This window comes from Prunus persica, chromosome G1 (assembly GCF_000346465.2).
Source record: "Prunus persica cultivar Lovell chromosome G1, Prunus_persica_NCBIv2, whole genome shotgun sequence".
Classification (NCBI taxonomy): Eukaryota; Viridiplantae; Streptophyta; class Magnoliopsida; order Rosales; family Rosaceae; genus Prunus; species Prunus persica.
The window spans coordinates 35,573,991-35,595,804 of record NC_034009.1 but is presented as its reverse complement, the minus strand read 5'-3'; the positions used below and the strand labels follow the sequence as shown (position 1 = coordinate 35,595,804).

The window sequence follows — 21,814 nt, the reverse complement described above, 5'->3', positions numbered from 1 at the left end:
TGACCCACTGGGAAGTTACTCATGAGTTTCCAAAAACAAAACCATGGTTTGATGGCATAAGCAACCGTCGTCGTCTTAACAAAAATGACACAAATAAGATTACGGTTTTTGTTAATGTATATGATGCAATCGTTAAGCCGAGCTTATGCAACCAAAATCTATTTGAAGGATCCCTCAATAGAAGCTATATATATATATAAAAACTTGACACAAGATCTGTGCGGGCAACTTGGGTTCTAATTGTTTAAGGAAATGCCTGAAACCAACCTGTGTTGAGAGCAACTTCATATGACTAATACCTCATTTTTGTATGTACTAGACTAGACTAATACCTCATTTTTGCATCAGAATATCACCGAAGATACCCCCATAGGGTTTAATTTTCAGACTTTGGATTAGAAAAACGTGTTTTCCACAAGATGATATATACAGATCAGATCTACCAGAAGCTCAATCTTGCCTAGGCAATAAGTCACCCGTATTTAGACCTTTAAAAACTCTCTCTCTTTCTCTCTCTCTCTCTCTCTCTCTCTCTCTCTCTCTCTCTCTCTCTCTCTCTCTCTCTCTCTCCGTATTCATTGAGCAATCATTTTCAGATGTGCTGAAACTCAACAATGATATATTCAATCACTTTAGCCCTGATCCCATTTTGACATTTACGTTGCAGTCCACCATTAATAGACATTAACTTGTAAACATCATCAACTATACAAAAGAATAGAGAATCCTATATTGCTTATGGAAGCAAGATCTGTTTTTGCTTCCTCAGTTTGACATTGCATTGCATAGAGATTGAGTCTCATATGTCATACATTTTTATTCAACTGCAACATCAGGCTGCTGAGCTTTTCAAAATCATCGAATCCTGGTGGTTTATCACAATGAGCCTTTCAAAAGGAAATCCTAAGAAATCTATCATTAACAAATTGGTCAAAGCAACTCAATTCGTTTAAATTTTCAAGATTTCTGTAGACACACATTATGGACACAAAGAGCCGAGTTGTTTTCATAGCTATCTCGTCTGCCACCAATTTCAATCTTGGAATTACAAAAACAGATTTTGCCCAAGATCATATATGCAAAAGTATTCATCTATAGTAGACTAGTGCTCAAGCCATCTTGGCGCAAGAGATAGCTGTTTTTGGACATGTACAAAATTGTTTACAAAATACTGATTAATTAGGCGATCAGTGACTGAATTGGCCATGCTTTTTGTATACTTTTTCTTTTTGGAAATCAAATCAATACGTACTTCACCAATTAGGCATGCAATACATTGATTATAGATTGAATTGAACCATGTGCAGGTAAAATGAGTGAATTTATTTGTCATTCTTCTCTCATGACTCTTATTATTGGCATGATCATATTCTTTTTAAGTAGCAGATCAATTTTTGGGTTCATGGTCGGTGATAATTAAGAATGAGGTTTCTTGACAGGTCAATAGAAAAATGTTTTTTTGTCTGAGATGAAATATGATGTGACCAACAAAGATTACTTGCTAGCGATTATGGGAGTATTTGGCAACTTCGCCAAGGAAGGAAGCAGGGGCAGCCCTGAGGTGATGTAAGTGGCGCCACTGCATAGGATTTCTGATTCTTGAGGGTCCTCGAAAAAAAAATTATTTATATTATATATATTAATATTATAGGATTCGTATATATAGTATAGCATGCTAAATATTTTCACAAGAGTGTGTCTGGCGGAGTTGGCTCCAGTACAGTGGCGGAGCCACTCCTAGACCTGGAGTGGCCCTAGCCCCCCCATATTTTTATCACTCCTCTATTATATATAATATAATATATAAAATTTGTAATAAACAACTTAGAATTTAAGTTAAAATTTTCTCCAAAACAAATTAGACATGACTTAATTAGAAATATTTAGCTCTAAACATGTAAGTATTGAATACTTAGGTGTTTTATATACTTGTATTTTCTATTTCGGCCACTCAAACTTTACAATTCTAACTCCGCCCCTGCTCCAGCACATATTCACTTATCAGAAGCGCTAGAGTTCGATTCTCGCTTTAGTAAGTAATCATCATCATTCATCAATCTCTCCTTGGTTCTTCTTTCAATCCTTTGACAATTTTTGTTATTCTTTCAAATAGTCTGATTGCTAAACCAGAATTTATCTTTTTCGGTAATTGTCTGAATATTATCTTTAACATCTCTTTTTATTTAATCTCACTATGTTTGTTATGTACGATATTTGATAATTAAGAGAGGAAGGATATTGAATTGAAACAACTTTCAAAATTCGATTAGAAATAGAAGTATCAATAGATTAGTATGTTCGTTTACATCAACAATGGCCACTCTTATTATCCATCTAAGAGAAGAATGATGTTCTTCAAAAAAAGGAAACCAAATTCAAAAGAAATAAAATATGGTTTAAAATAATCATTTATTAGATACCTGTTGAGATTAAACCGTCTGAACAGCCTCTACATCATATTCACTAGCTAGCTCCCATCCAAAAGAAGATGACAATAACTTGTGGACATGATCAACCACAAAGAAAATCCTATTGCTTATGCAAGCAAAATCTGTTATAATGCTTGCTCAGCTTTGTATTATAATTGTGGTGTTGTTGTCCCCGTGAAAACCCAAAGAACAAAAAATGAAAAAGCAAGCCATGACGCAAGAACTGTGCACGCAAACTTGGGTTCTAATTGTTTAAGGTAATTGCCAAGAAAACCAACTTAAAATCCTACTGCTTATGAAAGCAGGATCTGTTTTTGCTTCCTCAGCTTGGTGGAAAAGTTTGACATTGCATAGATTCTCATCTGCCATACATTATTCAACTGCAAAATCGGGCTGCAGCTGTTGAAAAAATCATTTGTTTCTTGACTAAAAAAATATCGAATCCTGGTTGATCCTTATCCTAAGAAATCTGTGATCAACAAATTGGTCAAAGTAACTCGATATCGTCTAAGTTTTCAAGATTTCTGCGCATGTTTATTAACCATTTTCAACCTCCGGATTACGAAAACAGATTTTGCCCAAAATCATATCAAATGTAAAACTATTCATCTGTAGCAGCAGACTGGTGTTCAATGTTTGCATCATCAGAATATCACATCTCACGCGACACAATATCTCTATTGAAAACAATTAAATAATCTTTGTGTATCTGTTTACAATCTAAACTGGTAGTAAGTAAGTTCAACACTTGAATATTTCTTTGAAAATGAAGAGTCTACGTCAGGTGAGGAAACTCAGATTTTCAGATAAGCTATGAAAAGTAATAAAATACTGCCGCCTCTGAACAAGTCTCAATTACAGTAAAAACAAAATAATGGTTGGTTGGACTGATACAAGTAACATATGTATTCAAGTTGAAAGCTCAGAATCCTTAGCAAATCTGAGACATGATTTAAGCAAAGATATAGACAAGTTACTAGATTTAAAGATAATACGAAACAAAATCAAGCATTAAGATTGCAGTTGAAATTTCAAAACATGGACCAAGAGAAACTCTGGCAGTCTTGCTATTTTAGGTTTGACCAAGTCCAAGTGTTTCCCGCTTCATCGGAAAGAGCATTTTATATCTTTGTCATTAGCCAATGTTAATTTCGTTATTAGTTCCTTGTCTCATTTGATCAGTAGGATCTTGGACCAGGTGCGTCAAGATCTTATAAATCTCTAAAATCTCGAATTCGATTTTATGATAAGGCAGCTATATATGACAAACCAGAAAAATTAACTTGTCTTGTCCCAATTTTGCATGGTTGCTTCCAACTCAAGTAGGATCATAATTGACACATAATGAACTGTCAAAACGACAACAAGTTGCTATTTATACTGGGTCACGCACTTTAATCATATACCAAATGAGAACAAAAAGACTTGCTTCATCATCTTTTTCACTTTAAAAGACCAAATAACCATCTACCCTTCTCCTCACAACAAATAGATAGAGTTTTACTCATTTTCGTAAACTTGGCTCCTTGACGAGGACAAAAATGTTGGTTCCATCGAAACAACCCTTTATTTCATTTTCATATATCTAGTAGGGTAGATTAATAATCAATCACAACTAAGGTCATTTGTAATAATTTCTTTTTTCTTGGAGTTATTTGTAATAATAAATTTGACCCTTATGATTAGTCTTTTTCCTTTATCTTTATACTCGCTTTTAAGCTTGAATTTTAACCTATCTATCAAATGAAAGAATATTGGAAATGAAAGAGAGGTCTAAGTTCTTTCTAACCATGGCCCCTTTTTTATTTATTATTATTTTTTTTATTATTTTTTTTAAAAGCGGGGCAATAAACGACAAGCAAGCAATACATAAACCAGCATAATAATTAACTTGGTAATTAAATAATCGCATAACCTTTTTCTTTAAGCTGTAAACAACTACACTACTTTATTACGAAATAAAATTATATTTGTAGTTCTTTTTTTAATCTTTTCATGGTTGGAAAAGGTTATCGGAATTGGGATCAATTTCTGAGCTTCTTCTTCAAAAGAGGTACGTGAAGAAGTTAATTATTTTGTGCCTAGGATTCTCATTTTCCTCTTGCCTTATCGTTTATCTTTTGGGCAACAATGCGAATTGTGGCAGATTTTAAAATCGCAAAAAAGATTTTGGTGTGGGGCGTTTTGTTTTGTGTACTGTGGGCGTTTGGAGTCAGAGAGTTTGTCTACTCCGTAAGGGCCAAAGTTAAGAATATCATAGCGTGACATAAAAAGAGAGATGCTAGAGATCCCCAGCAGCATCATACGGACCCCCAAGATCGATTCTTTCAATTTGCCTCTGAAAACCTACAAACTACAGTTTCAATGTGGTTTTTTTCTAAAATTTGAAATAAACCGATAATAATAAGAACAGTCGATGTACACTTAGATGACTGCAAGTCATTGATTGTTATGAATCCAACAATATATAATTCGAATAAACAATTATCATCAATTATGTGGACGGCTGATACTAGTAAAATCTTCGGACTAAATATTTTAAATAAATATAAATATTATTGAACTTTGGTGATTGATTGAATTCCTAGTATAGAACTCGACAATATTTCTTAATTAGGGTTTGACCACTGAGCAAGATGATGTGTGTAAATAACGAATTTAGAAAACAATGGCTAAGGCGGTGTGACTTTGTATAAAAGAAATGATAAACGTGAGGTAGCCTAGATTGGGGAGCACCTACACTTGTGAGCCATTTCCAGTGGCAGTTTAGAGGCCGGCTTGACATTTGACATACATACTTATAAAACTTATAAATTCAGAAATAAAATTAATATTTGACCTTTAATTATATAAGAGATGTGCTTCTAAGTCTACTGCACTTCATTTAGGGTTTCGTAATCACACGATAAATGGTCTACTTAACTATATCTTAATTTGGTTGACTTTTGCTAATTAGGTTCTGGCTTTTAATGTTTCAACATAATAACATATAATCGGTTATTACAGGTACAATGTACTTAAAATACTTGTAAATTAGATGCGCGTGCCCAACTGATTTTTGTGACTTATGTTGCTTTTATGAATTCGAATATAGAATATTATCTGACTTCTAACACAAGGTGTGTTGACTTAATGAACATTTGGCCTAATTATTTAACATGTTGTTTCAAGTCTTACAAACAGTGCGTGGTCATAACATATGCGCGATATGCTTTTGTTTCAAATTAGGGATTTTCGAACTTGAAATGTGTTACAACATTAGGGAAAGAAAACATATATTACTGAACTAAGAATTGTTTTTTTTTTAAAAAAAAATAAAAATAAAAATTTATATCACTAAATTAAGAATTAGTTGATTTTCAAAATTAAATTGAAATGGTGATTACAAGATTCGAATCGTTGCAAATAAAGTAGTTATACGAAAAACCATTTCAACCACCAATTTCTAATATATTGATGAACTAATCTTACTTTTTGTTTCTTTATCAATAAACTAACAAATGGAACTCGTCTAATAAATCTTCATTCGACCACTCTTTCGTCCTAATATTTGTTTATAGCCAAAGCCGTCATAGTGTACAAGCATTAAGGAAGGCGTGGTGGTACTATGGTTCTATTGTTGACTATTGGAATATATATAATATTTCAATGTCAACAATTTAATTAAAATTAAATAAAAAAAAAACAAGGTATAAACTATTAAATATGCCTACCAATCTTTTCCCCTAAATGCAGCACTTAGGTCATCTGCGTCCCTTCGCGTACTTAGAGAGTCTAGGTTAATTAAAATTTAATTGAAGAAGAACATATATGGTTGATATTTTTGGCTCTCCGTCAGAGCATATGAGTTAAAGCATATTCAAATAAGATTTGACTACTCAGTTAGAGTAACTTCAACCTTCATTTTTTATATCATTTCATGTCCATATAACAATTTAATCATGAGTTAAAGTTAAATATATTTTTGCATGCTTAGGATAAAAAAATAATAATAACAATTACTTCACCCCTTGAATGGCCTAACCATTCGAGACATGCAAGTAGTAAAACCTACCATTTTTTGATTGATTCATTGCAGACTCTAGATAAATATAATTGTTATGTATAATTTGTACGGCTAAAACCATTGAAGATTTTAATATTTATGAGGCAGAGGGCCCGTGAATTTAAAATTTTTGCTCTCAGTTTACACCTTCCAGTTTATTGGTGTAAATTCAAGTAACCGTAATACTTTGATGGCCAAATAAATGGACGAATGATTAAAACTTGCATGAAATATAGCATGTATCATCCCCTACTCTACAAATTTGATTTCTCCTCTTTTACGATCTAGTGTTATGTTGTGAGACTGTCAATCTTTCTATTCTAAAATAAAATAAAACATGAAAGAAGATGTCACTAATGATCACTTAACAAGTAATCATGCACTATAAGCGTGAAACAAACCAAAACAAAATGGAAACTGAGAAAATTAAAAAAATAAAATAAAATAATTTATATTATGTGGAAGTGGCAGACAGAGGATGTCGATAGGATCACAACGTCAACAGGATATTGAAGCTAGGCTGACGTCAATATTTTGTTTAATATTTGATCAATTAAATTCTCAAACACTTAAAATAATGTAATTAATTAAATTAATTAATATATCATTTGGTTTCTGAGGAAGGAGCGACGAGAATCAGCCGCTATTTAAGCCGTAAACTCCAAACTGTAACCACCACTTAAAAAAGAGACTAGAGAGCTGGCTAAGAGTACTTCTTCTTCTACTCTCTGACACAGACAAGTGCCTGGCTTTTGAGGCTTCCTAGAGAGATAGAGAGGGAGAGAGAGAGAGTGCTCACCGGCGAAATTAATCTTTCAACTCCTTTCCGGCCAAAATGATAGCCTACCTGGAGTGTTTCGTTCACGAAAACGACACCGAATCGAGGCCGGACGACGACGTTTCCAGCCTCTCCAAGGCTCTGGACCTCCAAGGCAGTATCCACGACTGCGAGGGGCCCACCGACGAGGCCTCCAGAGATTTCGGCGGCATGTATTCCCTCGCGCCGCTCGCTTTCATCCGCCCTTCCGACGCCGATGACGTGGCGAGGAAGGTCAAAGAGGCTGCCAGGTCCTCGAATCTGACGGTGGCGGCGCGCGGCAACGGCCACTCGATCAACGGCCAGGCGATGGCGGATCGAGGCCTCGTCTTGGACATGAGGTCCTTGGACGACCATTTCCGAGTGGTAGAAGCGAACAATGGCTCCTTCTACGCCGACGTGTCCGGAGGGGCATTATGGGAACATGTGCTGAAACAGTGCGTTTCCGAGTACGGGATGGCCCCGAGGTCCTGGACTGATTACCTCAGCTTGACGGTGGGCGGGACGTTATCCAACGCCGGCGTCAGCGGTCAGGCTTTCCGTTACGGTCCACAAACGTCAAACGTAACGGAGCTACAAGTCGTTACGGGGAAAGGCGAAATTTTCAATTGCTCCGAAACCGAAAACTCGGAGCTCTTTTTCGGAGCGCTTGGCGGACTCGGACAGTTCGGCATCATCACCCGAGCTAGGGTTTTGCTCCAACCAGCCCCAGACATGGTCGGTATTTCAGAAATTCAGAATTTTCATCTTTTTTTTTTTGGTTGGCTTCCCAAATTCATTAATAAAAGAAAAAATTATAAAAATTGCTACATTCTAACCATAAATGATCGGTGGGACTGAGTGCATGAGAGACACGTTTACGGAACGTAATAATGGATTTTTTATGTGATTAGGTGAGATGGATAAGGCTGGTGTACACCGAGTTTGAGGACTTCACTCGTGACGCCGAGTTACTGGTGACTCGGCAGGACGAGGAGGACTCGTTTGATTACGTGGAAGGCTTTGCCTTCGTCAACAGCGACAACCCGGCAGATGGGCGGCCCTCCGTGCCGTTGGATCCGGACCAGGTCTTCGACCCGACCCATCTTCCACGAACCGCCGGATCAATGCTCTACTGTCTCGAACTGGCTCGTCACTACCGCCACGCTGACGACCCCTCAATTGTTGATATGGTAATTAAATTTAATAAAAGAAATAAAAGTTATCTCCTGCGTCTTGTCCTAGGATAACAAATCTGCACCCTAACTTGCTGGCCATTCAAGAGCTTGATTCTATAGTTTGCGTCATGGCTCTGCTTTTATGGCCCCCACAAAAGTACAGTTTATTTTTTTTGGGTAGGGCCATGCAGTGATGACTGAGTTTTGACCTAGGTGGTTGCTAAGTAGGCCCCACAGCCGCGAAGATTTTGACCTCGAGTGGGTTAAGTGCGTCCCCGCGCAAAACCGTCTACCGCCGGACAGTGAAAAAGTCAAAACAAACCCTCTGAAGTGAACTCAGTCTCACACGTGTTCGAAGCTCGTCGATGGAGGACGGCTTATTCTCTCTTCTCATCATCACTCTTCCCATTCACCATTTCATTTCATGCCCCTCACTCACTCTGTCTGTGTACTTTCGTCTTCTGATATATTATTATTATTATTATTATTATTTTCCAACTTTTTAAAAAAGATTATAAACAATGTTATTTAATTTTCATCTTATAGGAAGTTTTCCTTCTGTCGCTTGCTACAACTTGAGACTGACAATACGCCAATAGTGTATCTTACTATCTTCCGTTGGATTTTCTGACATAGTACTTATCTATCAAAACCCTTGAGGTTCGCTCTTAATTACCAGAATGACACTCTTTTCCCGGGATAAAATGGTAATAACAGGCGTCAGTAGACGTTTGATGATTGGGATTTTGCTGACGGCGTGGTCCCCGGAGTTCCACAAATGGCCAAATTGCCATCATTTTCTGGAATCTGTAAATCATGAATGTATGTCCCTTGTGTGGGCGTGTGATGACGGGAATACCCCTGGAGTTTGACGTTATTTGCTGAATTTTTTCTGTGCAGGGCGTGAACAGATTGCTTGGAGGCCTCGGATTCGTTGAGCGATTGAAGTTCCAAGTGGACCTCAGCTACCTTGAGTTCTTATTGCGTGTGAAGCGTGCAGAGGAACACGCCAAGGCCAACGGGATATGGGACGCGCCACATCCTTGGTTGAACCTGTTTGTCTCGAAATCTGATATCGCTGATTTTGATCGGACGGTCATCAAGAAGATCCTCAAGGATGGGATTGGTGGGCCCATGCTCGTCTACCCTCTGCTGCGAAGCAAGTACGTTTTTCCCTCTCCTCCTCAACCCCACTCCTTTAATTATATAATTAATCTTTGCCGTTTAATCCTTCCATTCTTGCCACGTGTAAATTGAGTAGCATCTGAGCTTAATGTGAGCTGACGAGGTTTACTCTGGTAGCCTCCAAAATTGACACGTGTCCACATATGCCCCCAGGCTCCGCCTTCCCATGTCACTCTAAATCGTAACGGAAAATCATACCTACATACGTATTTTAGGTCGCTGATCGTATTAATTTCGATTTCCATGCATTTTAGAATGCTTTCTAATAATTTGTTGGAAAATTAAAATTTAAAAATCCACTTTTTATGTGTGAAATATAAGCGAAAGTTTAAATTATAAGGTGCTATTTTGTTGAAATACACACTACTTATTGAGTTTGAATGTAAAAAAATCAATACTATTTTTAGTACTAATATTTGACATTTTATGCCTATTTTTGGTGCATCTAAAATGGTACAAATTATAAACATCATTTTCTGAATCTTATTCGCTGACAAATTGGATGAAGTTTAAAATCGGGTGGTTAAGATTCCGACGGTAGGTCAAATATTTTCTACTTATAAGGTCGAGGGGGGCCTCAGAGTTACCCCACTTTTTTTTATGTGCGGACAGCTGATGATGGTTGTACCATCTTAAACCTGCACCCAAGCGTAGCGGATCAGCACCACATTGCATTTGATGTTATCATTATTTACGTCACGTTAGGTTTGGTGGAGCTGTTTGGTTGGGTTAGCGTATAAGCAAACGTAGGAAGACTGACTGGATGAGTACTTGCCGGACAAAGATACAGTGGTCCCCACATTGTAGAATACTCTTTTTTATTTTCTTTCCTTAAATAGTTTTTTCTATGCTTAATTAGCTCAAAATGGTCATAGGTTTTGTCGTTTCAAATATTATTATTTTCCGAATTGAGCCTAAAAGGGTAGTTTCGTAAATTAAAGACCGTGATATCGATTTAGCCAGACAGGAAGCGTTGGAAATACCGCGAGGGGGTATGTTGGTCACGCAGAATTTTTCTCTTTTTACGGAAAATGAGATTACTTCCGAGTGATGCAACGTTCACGGTGAGTCTCATGCCATTTCAGAAACGACAATGAATATGCATATCGACACCATAATTTTGTCTGGCTCAAACTCCACTTTCTGGTGTACGAAAATACCCCTCTTGTTGGTAGATCCATAACGAAGCTTTCAACTAATATAAAATACCCCTCTTGCATTTGTTTTACTTGGTAGTTGCCATTAGCTTAATTGTTTAATTACCTTTAATTAATCAGCTGTAATGTTTGATTAAATGTGATCAGGTGGGATGCACGTACATCAGTGGTGCTACCAGAAAGTGAAATCTTCTACATAGTGGCTTTGTTACGTTTCACTCCACCATACCCAAAAGGTCCCTCGTTCAAGAATTTGGTGGCCCAGAACAAGGAAATTATACAATATTGCAACAAAAAGGGGTTTGATTTCAAGTTGTATCTGCCTCACTATCGATCGCAGGATGATTGGAAGCGGCATTTTGGAAATGATCGATGGTCGAGATTCGTCGAGAGGAAGACCTGCTTTGATCCAATGGCCATCCTTGCTCCTGGGCAGAAAATTTTCCCTAGGGTTTCTCAGCCCTAAAACAGTAGAATAATAAATAGTGATTGGCGCAATGTAATTGTTTTGTGTTGGCATCTTTTTTCTCTGAATTAGTTTCTGCTGGTGGGTCAGTGTCAGTGCCATTGTTATCAAAATCGACATTCGACAAAGAATGTGTTGGAGCAATTAATGTAAAGAAATAGTTTGAGCAAGAAATTTTGATCGCCTTCATGTATTTGTTTCTTTGTTAATTAAACATAAAATAAAAAGCCAAAAAAAAAAAGGATGGAAGTATTATCAAGGAAACAAACAAGTCAATGATAAGACCATTATGCTCCTAGATTGAAATGTGGCCATGATCATCTCCTCTGTGCAAACTCAATTATGAATGACATTGATGGTTACAAATTTTCATGACAAGCCAATCTCTTTTTATTTTTTTCCTTCTTTTGCTTTCCCTTTACCCCTTTTTCTAAGGTGAATTATTTAATTTGGACCGTTCAATTTACTCATGTATTTGTCTAGGATAATCTGAACTGGCCTTGATGTTCAGTTGGAGATGATTTGACTTCGATTTGGCCAAAGGGCTCAGTTTATCTTTTCAACAAAAAAATAAAGGAGATGGAAAAAAAGTGTAGCTAATTAGGCGTGTAGTTAGGCATCAGATTCTCTTTTCATGCAAAAGAAATCAAATTGCCATGCATCATCGATTTGGTTTCTTGTTTACAAGCCTCGAGCTTTGCTTGTTTGTTTGGTTTCAAGGAAAATCATATCTATCTTGGTTTCTTTATCCAACCACTTTTCTTCTCCCCTTTATTTTCTTTTCCCTTTCATATCTCTTCTTCTTTTTCTCCCATGAAAAGTAGAGAAAAGTTGAACTAGGGTGGGCCCCGTTTCTGGCTTTAGAAGGCAATTATAAGATCATGATTTCTTGTAAGGTGCACCCAACGCCAAAGCCAACGACAACTTACTAATACTACTAATAAGTAATCAGACAGGGCTTCCTCGGTTAATTAATCCCATGCAAAAAAGCATCCTGTACGTCCTTTGTAAGCGTGTCATGCAACCACGTGTTGTACTTTAAAAAAACAACACAAAAAAAGACGAATTTTACAGGCTTTGTTCCTGTTTGTAGCGTACGTTTGTATCACAAAACGCAAACCATACAAAAAATTTATATATTAATTAATTTTCTCGTATATGTTTCACATGTTGGAAGATTTGAATCATGCAAAAGGCTGCTTGCTACACTTTGAAAACCGATGCAATGGATGAAGGAAGTTTAGGTTTTATCTTAAAATTAATTGATAATGAGAGGAGTAGTCCAACTCCTTATAAGTTTTTATTAAGTTTCACAACTTTTTAATATGAAACTCTTTACCTTTATATTCTCATGGAAACTATCTAGAAGAGTGGAAGCTAATCTATGGATATATTTTCCAGGAAGTCGTACGTACACTGTACACACCACCTCCCAAAAGTAAAAGAGAAATAACCTTGACACTTGAACCAGTTACCTTTAAGCACGCGATGCTATCAAATTAAGATTGGATCGACCTCAACATCAGGCCTATGGGCTTTCTTTAGCCAATTTCAAATCAAAGGCTTTCTATGTGAGGCCTGTTTTGTAATTTTGAACGTGTGATTAGAGGGCTCAGAGTGTATTTTGATGTTAGAAATTTTGAAGCATTGTGGGCAGGGCAGTCCAATGATGGTGTCGACCATTTTTTGTGGAGAGTATTCTACAATGACGTCTTTATCAAATAGGTTAGTTTTATCTAACGATTAAGAGATATATATAAAATTTTAGTTTTAGAGGAAAGTATAACCTTTCGGCACTGTGGAGTGGTGGAAGATTTTCAAGTTTTTTATGACCTTGCGGATTTACCAACATCTTTTTGTCACCATTGGATTGGTTATGTCCACGGGACCTACATGTTCCCCTATTTGGAAGTTGATGACTCTGTCTAATGTCCAAGGTTCCCAAATGGGTAATGCTAATCATTCTTAATTGTCAAAGTTTAAGCTTCCTTTTCTTTAATTGTTTTTAGGAGTATTGCTAACCCGTTTCTTAAGGATATGTGTGTTAACGAGTAAGCCAACCCATGTTAGTTGAATTGGCCAAGATATTTGATGTCTTCCAAATGGTTATGGATTCATTCTCATGGTACTCGTGTGTATTGAGTATTCCCCTCTTCCCGTCTCTATGCCACTGGCCATTGCATTACATCAGTGATGTTTTCAACTACTTTAATTTGTCAGGAGCAAAGAGAACCACCCAAGTCCTGTGAGTTTTATTCTATTGATGCCTGCAAATTTCTGCTGTTGAATTTAAAATGTCAAATAAACTCTACCATGAAAATTGTAGTTTAGAGAGATTCTGATGCCTATATATCTTGTGTAGGCCGACCAAGAGGGTCAGGCTGCTGGATTTGCCCATTCACCCAACTGCAACTTGTTATTATATCCGACATCTCAAAATTCAAAGCTGAATTAGATTTCCATCAGATTTATGCTTTTGAATTCTCCTGTGCTTGAGGAGATGGTGGTTGGGCCTGCTTATGATGACGGTCATTTGGAGTTTGTTAAACAGTTGCTCCGGTTAAGGCGTGCCTCAGTGCATTCAGAGATAAACTTCTCGACCGACCACTTTGGAACATGATTCATCACTCAACTTAGAGGTCTTGCTTGAAGAAATGAATGTGTGTTTGGACTGTTGGGCACAAGTCTTTATGGGCTTTCTTTCTTTTAGCCGAATTGAAATCAAAGGCTTTCTATGTGAGGCCTGTTTTATAATTTTAATCGGCTCAATGCTTGGGCTTTTCAGGGCTCAAAGTATATTTTCATGTTTAAAATTTTGAAGCATAGTGCTGCTGTCGACCATTTTTGGTGGAAAGGACAACCTTTAGGCGCTGCTGTGTAAGATTTTCAAGATTTTTATGGACTTGCGGATTTACCAACATCTTTTTGTCACCATTGGTTATGTCCGTGGGACCTACATGTTCCCTTATTTGGGAATTGATGACTCTGTCTAATGTCCAAGGTTCCCAAATGGGTTATGCTTAATCATTCTTAATTATCAAAGTTTAAGCTTTCTTTTCAGTAATTTTGTTTACGAGTCTTGCTAATGGAGTTTCTTAAGGACACTTGTCCACGACCTAATTAAGTCAAACCAATCTTATTGTAATGTTATATTTATTTAATGCATAAACTAAACCATAACAAACAACGATCATCTTATATAGCGCGATCTTTAAAAAATATACAAAATGAAAATAGTTTTTAGTTTAAATTTTAGGCAATCATGGTCTGTTTTTTACTTTTAATATTCCTTACTCATTAACTGGAATAAGGATTCTCATAATTTCTCATACAATAATAGTGTCGTTTATAATTTTCCTTTTAGGAGGGAAAATCATGATATAAGATTTAGACTCGAAGGGAAAAACAACAAAAGAATAAGAAGAAATGCAAGAAACATGGTGAGAGAAATACAAGAAACTTTTCAAAGAAGGAAACAAGACCAACCAATGGTAAAAGGAAAGAAAAAGTAAATTTAAAAAAAAAAGAAGAAACGGCGTCGTATGGATTCCACCATTTATATATAGTATTGTTAATAATATAATTTTTTTTTTAAGGTAGCTAGACTCTCTTGCAGACTTTGAGTTTCCGTTCGAAGTAGAAAAACACAGATTATATCAGAGCACCTGAGGGTACAACAACAAAAGCGTTCACCGCAAATAAGCTCTCAGGATCTTATCAGATCCACTAAAATTCTTTCTCGTCCTCCCTATATTTGTTAATTAGTTTGTACATTAATGTAGATATCGATCAATTCCTGTGTTGCTGTACCGAGCAATCAAATTTCAAAAATTGAATCGACGCTCTCTCATTTCTAGGGTTTCTTGAGTTGTTCCATCATTTCTGCGTCAATTGGGGTGTTAATTTAGGAGCAGGAGTGAGCCGGGCGTAAAAATGGGTCGGATCGTGACCTAGGGTTTGCAGAGGTCCGAGGTTTTCCTTCGAGTGCATGAAGATTTGGTGCTGCCTATGCTTCACCCAAGAAGACGAACCAGAAGAGGAAGATAGCGAGGCGGAGCCGATCATGAAGGAGGGAAATTTCGAAAATGAGGGCAACGCGGAGGGCGTTACCGGAAATGGCGAGGAAGCCGAGGGGAACGTTCCAAGATTAGGGCTTGCATCCATTGACCCTGGCCGCGACGGCAACGGCCATCTACGAATGTTCGAAGGGATGGTCCAAGCAATGCGTGGTGGTGCTCAATGGGACGAGTCGGTATGCGTTGGCGCTCTTGCGACATTGAGGGCCGCGATTAGGAGCCCACGGCTATCCGAGGGCGAGAGTAGCTCGGCTTCCGCTGCAGACGACGGTGATCACGATTCGCACCATAAGCGAGCCAAAGTTCACTCCTTTTCTCAGTGAGCTTCTAACTCTCTAACCGTCTTCTTCTATTCTTTTTGGGCTTTGTTTCTCTAGGTTCTCAGTTTACTTGATTGTTAAATTTTAGGTAATTTACTCATGGGTGTACTAAAGTTTTGACCTTACTAGCAACTGGGTTGTTAATTGGGGCTTTATGATTCACAGATGTGTTTTATAATTGATAGTGGTTTGTGCGAGTTCATGTCTTTGAGTATTTGGTTCTGGTATAATTTGATTTTCAACTGGGCACAGTTGACATTACCATAATGATCTTGCGTGCGTATATTCTATGTACTGTTTGTTTGGAGAGATCTCTGGTATTCGATGTTTAGTGCTGCAATTAAGGCGGGGGCTTACGTGTTTGCTCTACATGAATTAATTTGTTTCATGATCTAAACCTTTTCTCTAACATGAGCAATCATTTAAAGAAATAATTCACATCAAATTTAGAAGGTAGTCACAGTAGGCATGCTTAGAAGACTCTCATCGATAGAAGCATATTCATAACGTGTCAATTGTGTATTCTCTGATTATTAAATTTGTGATTGACGTTCAACCCTAGTCCAAAGGAAATGATGAAGTATAATCCTTATTAACCATTCCCATCTGATTTGCTCCACATTTTAGGAGAATTATGAGAAATAAGTAACTGTTTAACGTGTAAAGTTATATATATATATATATCTGATTTATATAGATTATGCAATGAAGATTTATTTGACAGATATGTATTTTAAGCTTAAAGTGAATTCGTGACATGGCATTTGTGCTACATTGTCTCTCATACTTATGATTGGCTTTGACACTGTTTCTTGCAGTGACGTCCATTGTGCAATGGTGATATCTTCAGGTGCGGGAAATTCCAGTTCATCTGCAGACAGGGACTACAGAATAAATCAGGGCTCTAATGTTCCATATAAGAGCGAGACTTTTTATCAAAATTTTACTCCGACTAATGGTGGTGAGGAGAGTCCCTTTGATTCTGGCAGTGGGAAAGATGATGAAGGTGATAAGAGTGGCACTTCAAAAACAGAAGATTTAGAAGTTCGGATGGATCTGACGGATGACCTATTACATATGGTAAGCATTGCCTCATGTATATATTTGCATGTAATGAGTCTATGATCAGTTTTGGTCCTAACTTTGTCGTTATTATTATTGCATATTCTCCTTGTTACCAGGTTTTCTCTTTCTTGGACCACATTAATCTTTGCCGAGCTGCTATAGTCTGCAGGCAGTGGCGAGCTGCTAGTGCTCATGAAGATTTCTGGAGATGTTTGAATTTTGAGAATCGGAACATATCTTTGGAGCAATGTGAGTTTTACTTTATTCTTTTGTGGTTTACCGCTCAACATTTTTACAAAGTACAAAAGTTGAAGATGTAGTTGTGCCAAGTAAATGGATAATTTGTCAAACTAGTGGTCACAGATGTGTTTGGTTCTGAAGTTTGTCTTCTCCCCCTCTCAAAAAATTTATGGTTTTGGGATACTTTTGTTTGTTTTCTGTATGCGGCTTCTGCTGCTTGTGGATTTATCAATTTTAGTTTGCATTTGTAAATAGTAATGGAAGTGTGTGGATTTTAAAAACAGTCTGTACTTATTGTCTGACTAATGTTTTTGTATTTTGAAAGTTAATTTAATATTATATATATTTGAATAATTTTTTTTAAATATTTAAATATTTAAGATTAAAAGTTGGGTGCTTATTACTCATTTGTTATTGCAGTTGAGGATATATGTTGGCGGTATCCCAATGCCACAGAATTGAATATTTCTGGTACCCCTGCTATTCACTTGCTTGTTATGAAAGCAATCTCTTCATTAAGGTAAATTGCATTTTTAAGTATTTATGCTCATGCATGTATCCTATAATTGGTGCTTATATAGTTTCCATTTTACATATTTAATTTTGAACTTTTTTCTCCAGGAATCTTGAGGTTTTAATCCTAGGGAAAGGGCAGCTTGGGGATCTCTTTTTCCATTCATTAGCAGAGTGTCAAATGCTGAAAAGTTTGATTGTCAATGATGCCACTCTTGGTAATGGTATTCAGGAAATACCTATAAACCATGAAAGACTGCGTCATCTTCAATTAACAAAGTGTCGTGTCATGCGCATATCCATCAGGTGAAAATGTTTTTATAATTTTAATTTATTTAACTGTCATGCGCTGTGATTTTGGTTACATTTTTGTGCTAAATCTGATCTTTTTGCAGGTGTCCACAACTTGAAACTCTGTCATTGAAGCGCAGTAACATGGCACAGGCTGTTCTTAATAGCCCTCTTTTGCATGATCTTGATATGGGCTCTTGCCACAAGCTTTCGGATGCTGCAATTCGTTCAGCTGCAACTTCATGCCCTCAATTAGAGTCTCTAGATATGTCAAATTGCTCATGTGTTAGTGATGAAACACTACGTGAGATAGCTCTTACTTGTGCCAATCTCCATGTTCTCAATGCGTCGTACTGTCCAAATATATCCCTCGAGGTTAGTTTGTAGTTTTAGTCACTGTCTTCATTTTAGTGATATTTGGATGTACTTTTTATTTGACATGCTTCCTTGTTTTATTATTGGAAGTCTGTAAGACTGCCAATGTTGACAGTTCTTAAGCTTCACAGTTGTGAGGGCATCACCTCAGCTTCGATGGCTGCAATATCTCATAGTTACATGCTGGAGGTTTGAATCTTGTGTCAAATATTGGTATTGCTTGGGCTGTCTCACTGACTTCTTTAAAAATATTTTATTTAATTTATGACTCATTGTAGGTTTTGGAGCTTGACAATTGCAGCCTACTTACCGCTGTGTCCTTGGATCTCCCACGCTTGCAGAATATTAGACTAGTACATTGTCGCAAGTATGCTTCTGCTCGCCCATCTCTCTCTCTCTCTCTCTCTCTCTCTCTCTCTCTCTCTCTCTCTCGTATTTGTATGTCTATATATATATATATATATCCCCTCAACCCTGCCCCCTCGGCCCCGAAGAAAACCCTGAAAGCATCCCCTTGGAGAGGACAATATATTTTTTACATTGGGTACTTCTCTTGCAGGTTTGCTGATCTAAATCTAAGGTGCATCATGCTGTCATCTATTATGGTGTCTAACTGCCCGGTGCTCCATCGTATCAACATCACTTCAAATTCACTTCTGGTATGTATTTTGAAGAAACAGTTTGAGTCTATATCATTTGTCAGATACATGAAATCTGAATGAGTGATATTTTGGATTTGCAGAAACTAGCATTGCAAAAGCAAGAAAGCTTAACTACATTGGCACTGCAATGCCAATCTTTGCAAGAAGTGGACCTTACAGATTGTGAATCTTTAACAAATTCTATATGTGATGTTTTCAGTGATGGTGGGGGTTGTCCTATGCTCAAAATGCTAGTTCTCGAAAACTGTGAGGTTTGTGGATTTGTCTATTCTCATTAGCTGAGTAAATACTGTTGAGAGTTGAATATGCTAGCATACTGGTTTGGTGGGCATTTTGACATATTTGATGTATTCCATGTGCCTCTGTAAGTTGATGCCATAAACTTGGGACTGGAAACAGTGTTGTTCAGGGAGGGTTGAATCATTTTTTTTTAGTTTGATAGACTGAGTTATCTTCTGGTTGTTATGTGCTCTTCCTTTGGCTGACATAATGTGTTCACTTCATTCAGAGCTTAACAGCAGTTCGATTCTGCAGCACTTCTTTAGTCAGTCTTTCACTTGTTGGTTGCCGGGCAATCACTTCTCTCGAACTGACATGCCCCTATCTTGAACAAGTTTCTTTAGATGGTTGTGATCATCTTGAAAGAGCAGCGTTTTGTCCAGTTAAGTGAGAATGAATTATTTTTCTTAGAAAATTTATAATTTTCCTGAACACAAGTTCTACAATATGCATGATTGTTGGTCTTTCTTGAAGATTTATGTCATGAGATGTAACTACTCTATTTGCACTGTTTGTAATGCATGTTAATTCTGCCGTTAAGCAGTCATTAGATAACTGAATCCTTTTCTCATTCAATTCTTCAGGTTGGTCTTAGATCACTTAATTTGGGAATATGTCCTAAATTGAACGAGCTCAGAATTGAAGCGCCAAATATGGTGCTGCTTGAGTTGAAGGGATGTGGTGTATTATCTGAAGCATCCATCAATTGTCCACTCTTGACCTCTCTAGACGCTTCCTTTTGCAGGTTATTTTCTTTATTTTATTATACTCTACTACCTGGACTGCTTCTTGCCTCCCTCCTTTTCTGCAGGCCTTAATCTAATTAAAATCCCTATTACTTTTGCACATGCAGCCAGCTTAGGGATGATTGCTTGTCTGCAACAGCTGCTTCATGCTCACTGATCGAGTCTTTAATTTTGATGTCGTGCCCCTCTGTTGGTTCCGATGGACTGTACTCTCTGCGCTGGCTTCCAAATTTGACTCTGCTTGATTTGTCCTACACTTTCTTGATGAACTTGAAGCCAGTTTTTGAGTCTTGTATGAAACTAAAGGTGATTTTTATGACCCATATCCTGTTTATTTGTTGAAACATGGAGCGTGTTGCTCCTCATACCATAGAATACTTTGTGTACATTGAGCAGCATATGACACGTTTCTTGATTTGAACTTAAATTATATGAATCTTGGGCAGATTTTTCAACCTTTTTTCTTGTTTTTCTTATTTTCCTATCTTCTCCCAGGTGCTAAAATTGCAAGCCTGCAAGTACTTATCTGACTCATCCCTAGAGCCTCTTTACAAGGAAGGGACTCTTCCAGCTCTCCAGGAACTTGATTTGTCTTATGGAACACTCTGTCAGTCTGCTATAGAGGAGCTCCTTTCTTTCTGTACACACTTAACTCATGTGAGCTTGAATGGCTGTGTAAACATGCATGACCTGAATTGGGCTAGCAGTGGTGGGCGCCCTTCTGAATTGTCAAGTATTTCTGCTCCATCTGGCATGTTTTTACCTCAGAGTGCCCACGAGCCAATTGAGCAGCCAAACCGATTACTGCAGAACCTCAACTGTGTAGGTTGTCCAAATATTAGGAAAGTTCTCATTCCTCCAGCAGCACGTTGTTTCCACTTGTCGTCATTAAACCTTTCTCTGTCTGCAAATTTAAAGGATGTCGATGTTGCTTGTTTCAACCTCTGCTTTCTTAACTTGAGGTAAAAATCTCTGTGCATGTTTGGTCCTTAATTTTTATGCTGTTTATCTTTGCTAACATTTCTGTCCTATTTTCAGCAATTGTTGTTCTTTGGAAGTTTTGAAGCTTGATTGTCCTAAATTGACTAGTCTCTTTCTTCAGGTATGCATTTTGTCTCTTATATGATTCCCTTTATATGGATTATTGTTTTTCTTTTAAATATTTTTTATTTTGTTTTTCATGAAAAACTTCGTGTTCAGGCATAACGACAAAATCTTGAAAAAACATGCTTTTATTTATTTGCTTTAGCTGTTGTTTTCACCAGCCATTACTAAGAAGGGCTGCTAACTGCTTCCATTTACTGATATTCTTCCCTAATTTCATTTTCTTGCTGGGACTTTGTATGTATTAGTCTTGTAACATTGATGAAGCAGCAGTGGAAGCTGCCATATCAAAATGTAGCATGCTGGAGACTCTTGATGTCCGTTTTTGTCCCAAGGTTAGTTCAAACTTCATCTCTCTCTCTCTCTCTCTCTCTCTCTCTCTCTCTCTCATATGATACGATAATGTTTCAAGAAAACCGGTCTCTTATACTGTAATCCAATATTGTCATTTACGGTGATTGACAGCTATGTCCTATGAGCATGGGGAGATTACGTTTGGCATACCCAAGTTTGAAGCGCATCTTCAGCAGCTTGTCACAGTCTTGATCAGAGCAAGAAATGCATCTTTTTTCTGCGGGACTTGTTGACTCAGCTTTTAGTGTGGCAAGCAGATTTGGTCTATCCAGGAACTTGTATGTAAATTGTGTCATCTATTGTGCTTGTATTTGATTTAGGTATATAGGTAGCGGACATAGGCTTATTATGTAACCATACAATAAATAATGTTTGTTTCTATGCTGAACTATCATTTGATCCTCTTGAACTCAATTTTTCAGGACGAGTGAAATTCAAAACAATCTGAATTCTATGTTTGTATAGTGTACGTGTACTGAATTTGGTACTGTCTTTATGTAATGGCCCAATAAATTGTTTTCGTTCTTGATTAA

The 21,814-nt window shown here is 37.3% G+C and overlaps 2 protein-coding genes across 3 annotated transcripts; both read left to right on the top strand.

Annotated features, from left to right (window-relative positions):
* Positions 6,928 to 11,449, top strand: LOC18791737 (cytokinin dehydrogenase 7). Of its 2 annotated transcripts, XM_007222801.2 has the most exons (4): positions 6,931 to 8,008; positions 8,185 to 8,463; positions 9,349 to 9,611; positions 10,938 to 11,449. In XM_007222801.2, exons 1-4 carry the CDS (start codon positions 7,310 to 7,312, stop codon positions 11,254 to 11,256), a joined length of 1,560 nt encoding a protein of 519 aa, XP_007222863.1. In that variant the 5' UTR covers positions 6,931 to 7,309; the 3' UTR covers positions 11,257 to 11,449. The 2 variants fall into 2 exon arrangements, with proteins under 2 accessions (XP_020410501.1, XP_007222863.1); XM_020554912.1 differs by lacking the exon at positions 8,185 to 8,463 and having other exon boundaries at positions 6,928 to 8,008.
* LOC18792226 (F-box/LRR-repeat protein 15) lies at positions 14,862 to 21,814 on the top strand. The gene is made up of 17 exons (XM_007225282.2): positions 14,862 to 15,651; positions 16,471 to 16,732; positions 16,834 to 16,966; positions 17,378 to 17,477; positions 17,579 to 17,776; positions 17,866 to 18,136; positions 18,227 to 18,325; positions 18,415 to 18,503; positions 18,696 to 18,795; positions 18,879 to 19,049; positions 19,307 to 19,459; positions 19,662 to 19,822; positions 19,931 to 20,129; positions 20,319 to 20,785; positions 20,862 to 20,925; positions 21,176 to 21,262; positions 21,393 to 21,814. Exons 1-17 carry the CDS (start codon positions 15,245 to 15,247, stop codon positions 21,471 to 21,473), a joined length of 3,042 nt encoding a protein of 1,013 aa, XP_007225344.2. The 5' UTR covers positions 14,862 to 15,244; the 3' UTR covers positions 21,474 to 21,814.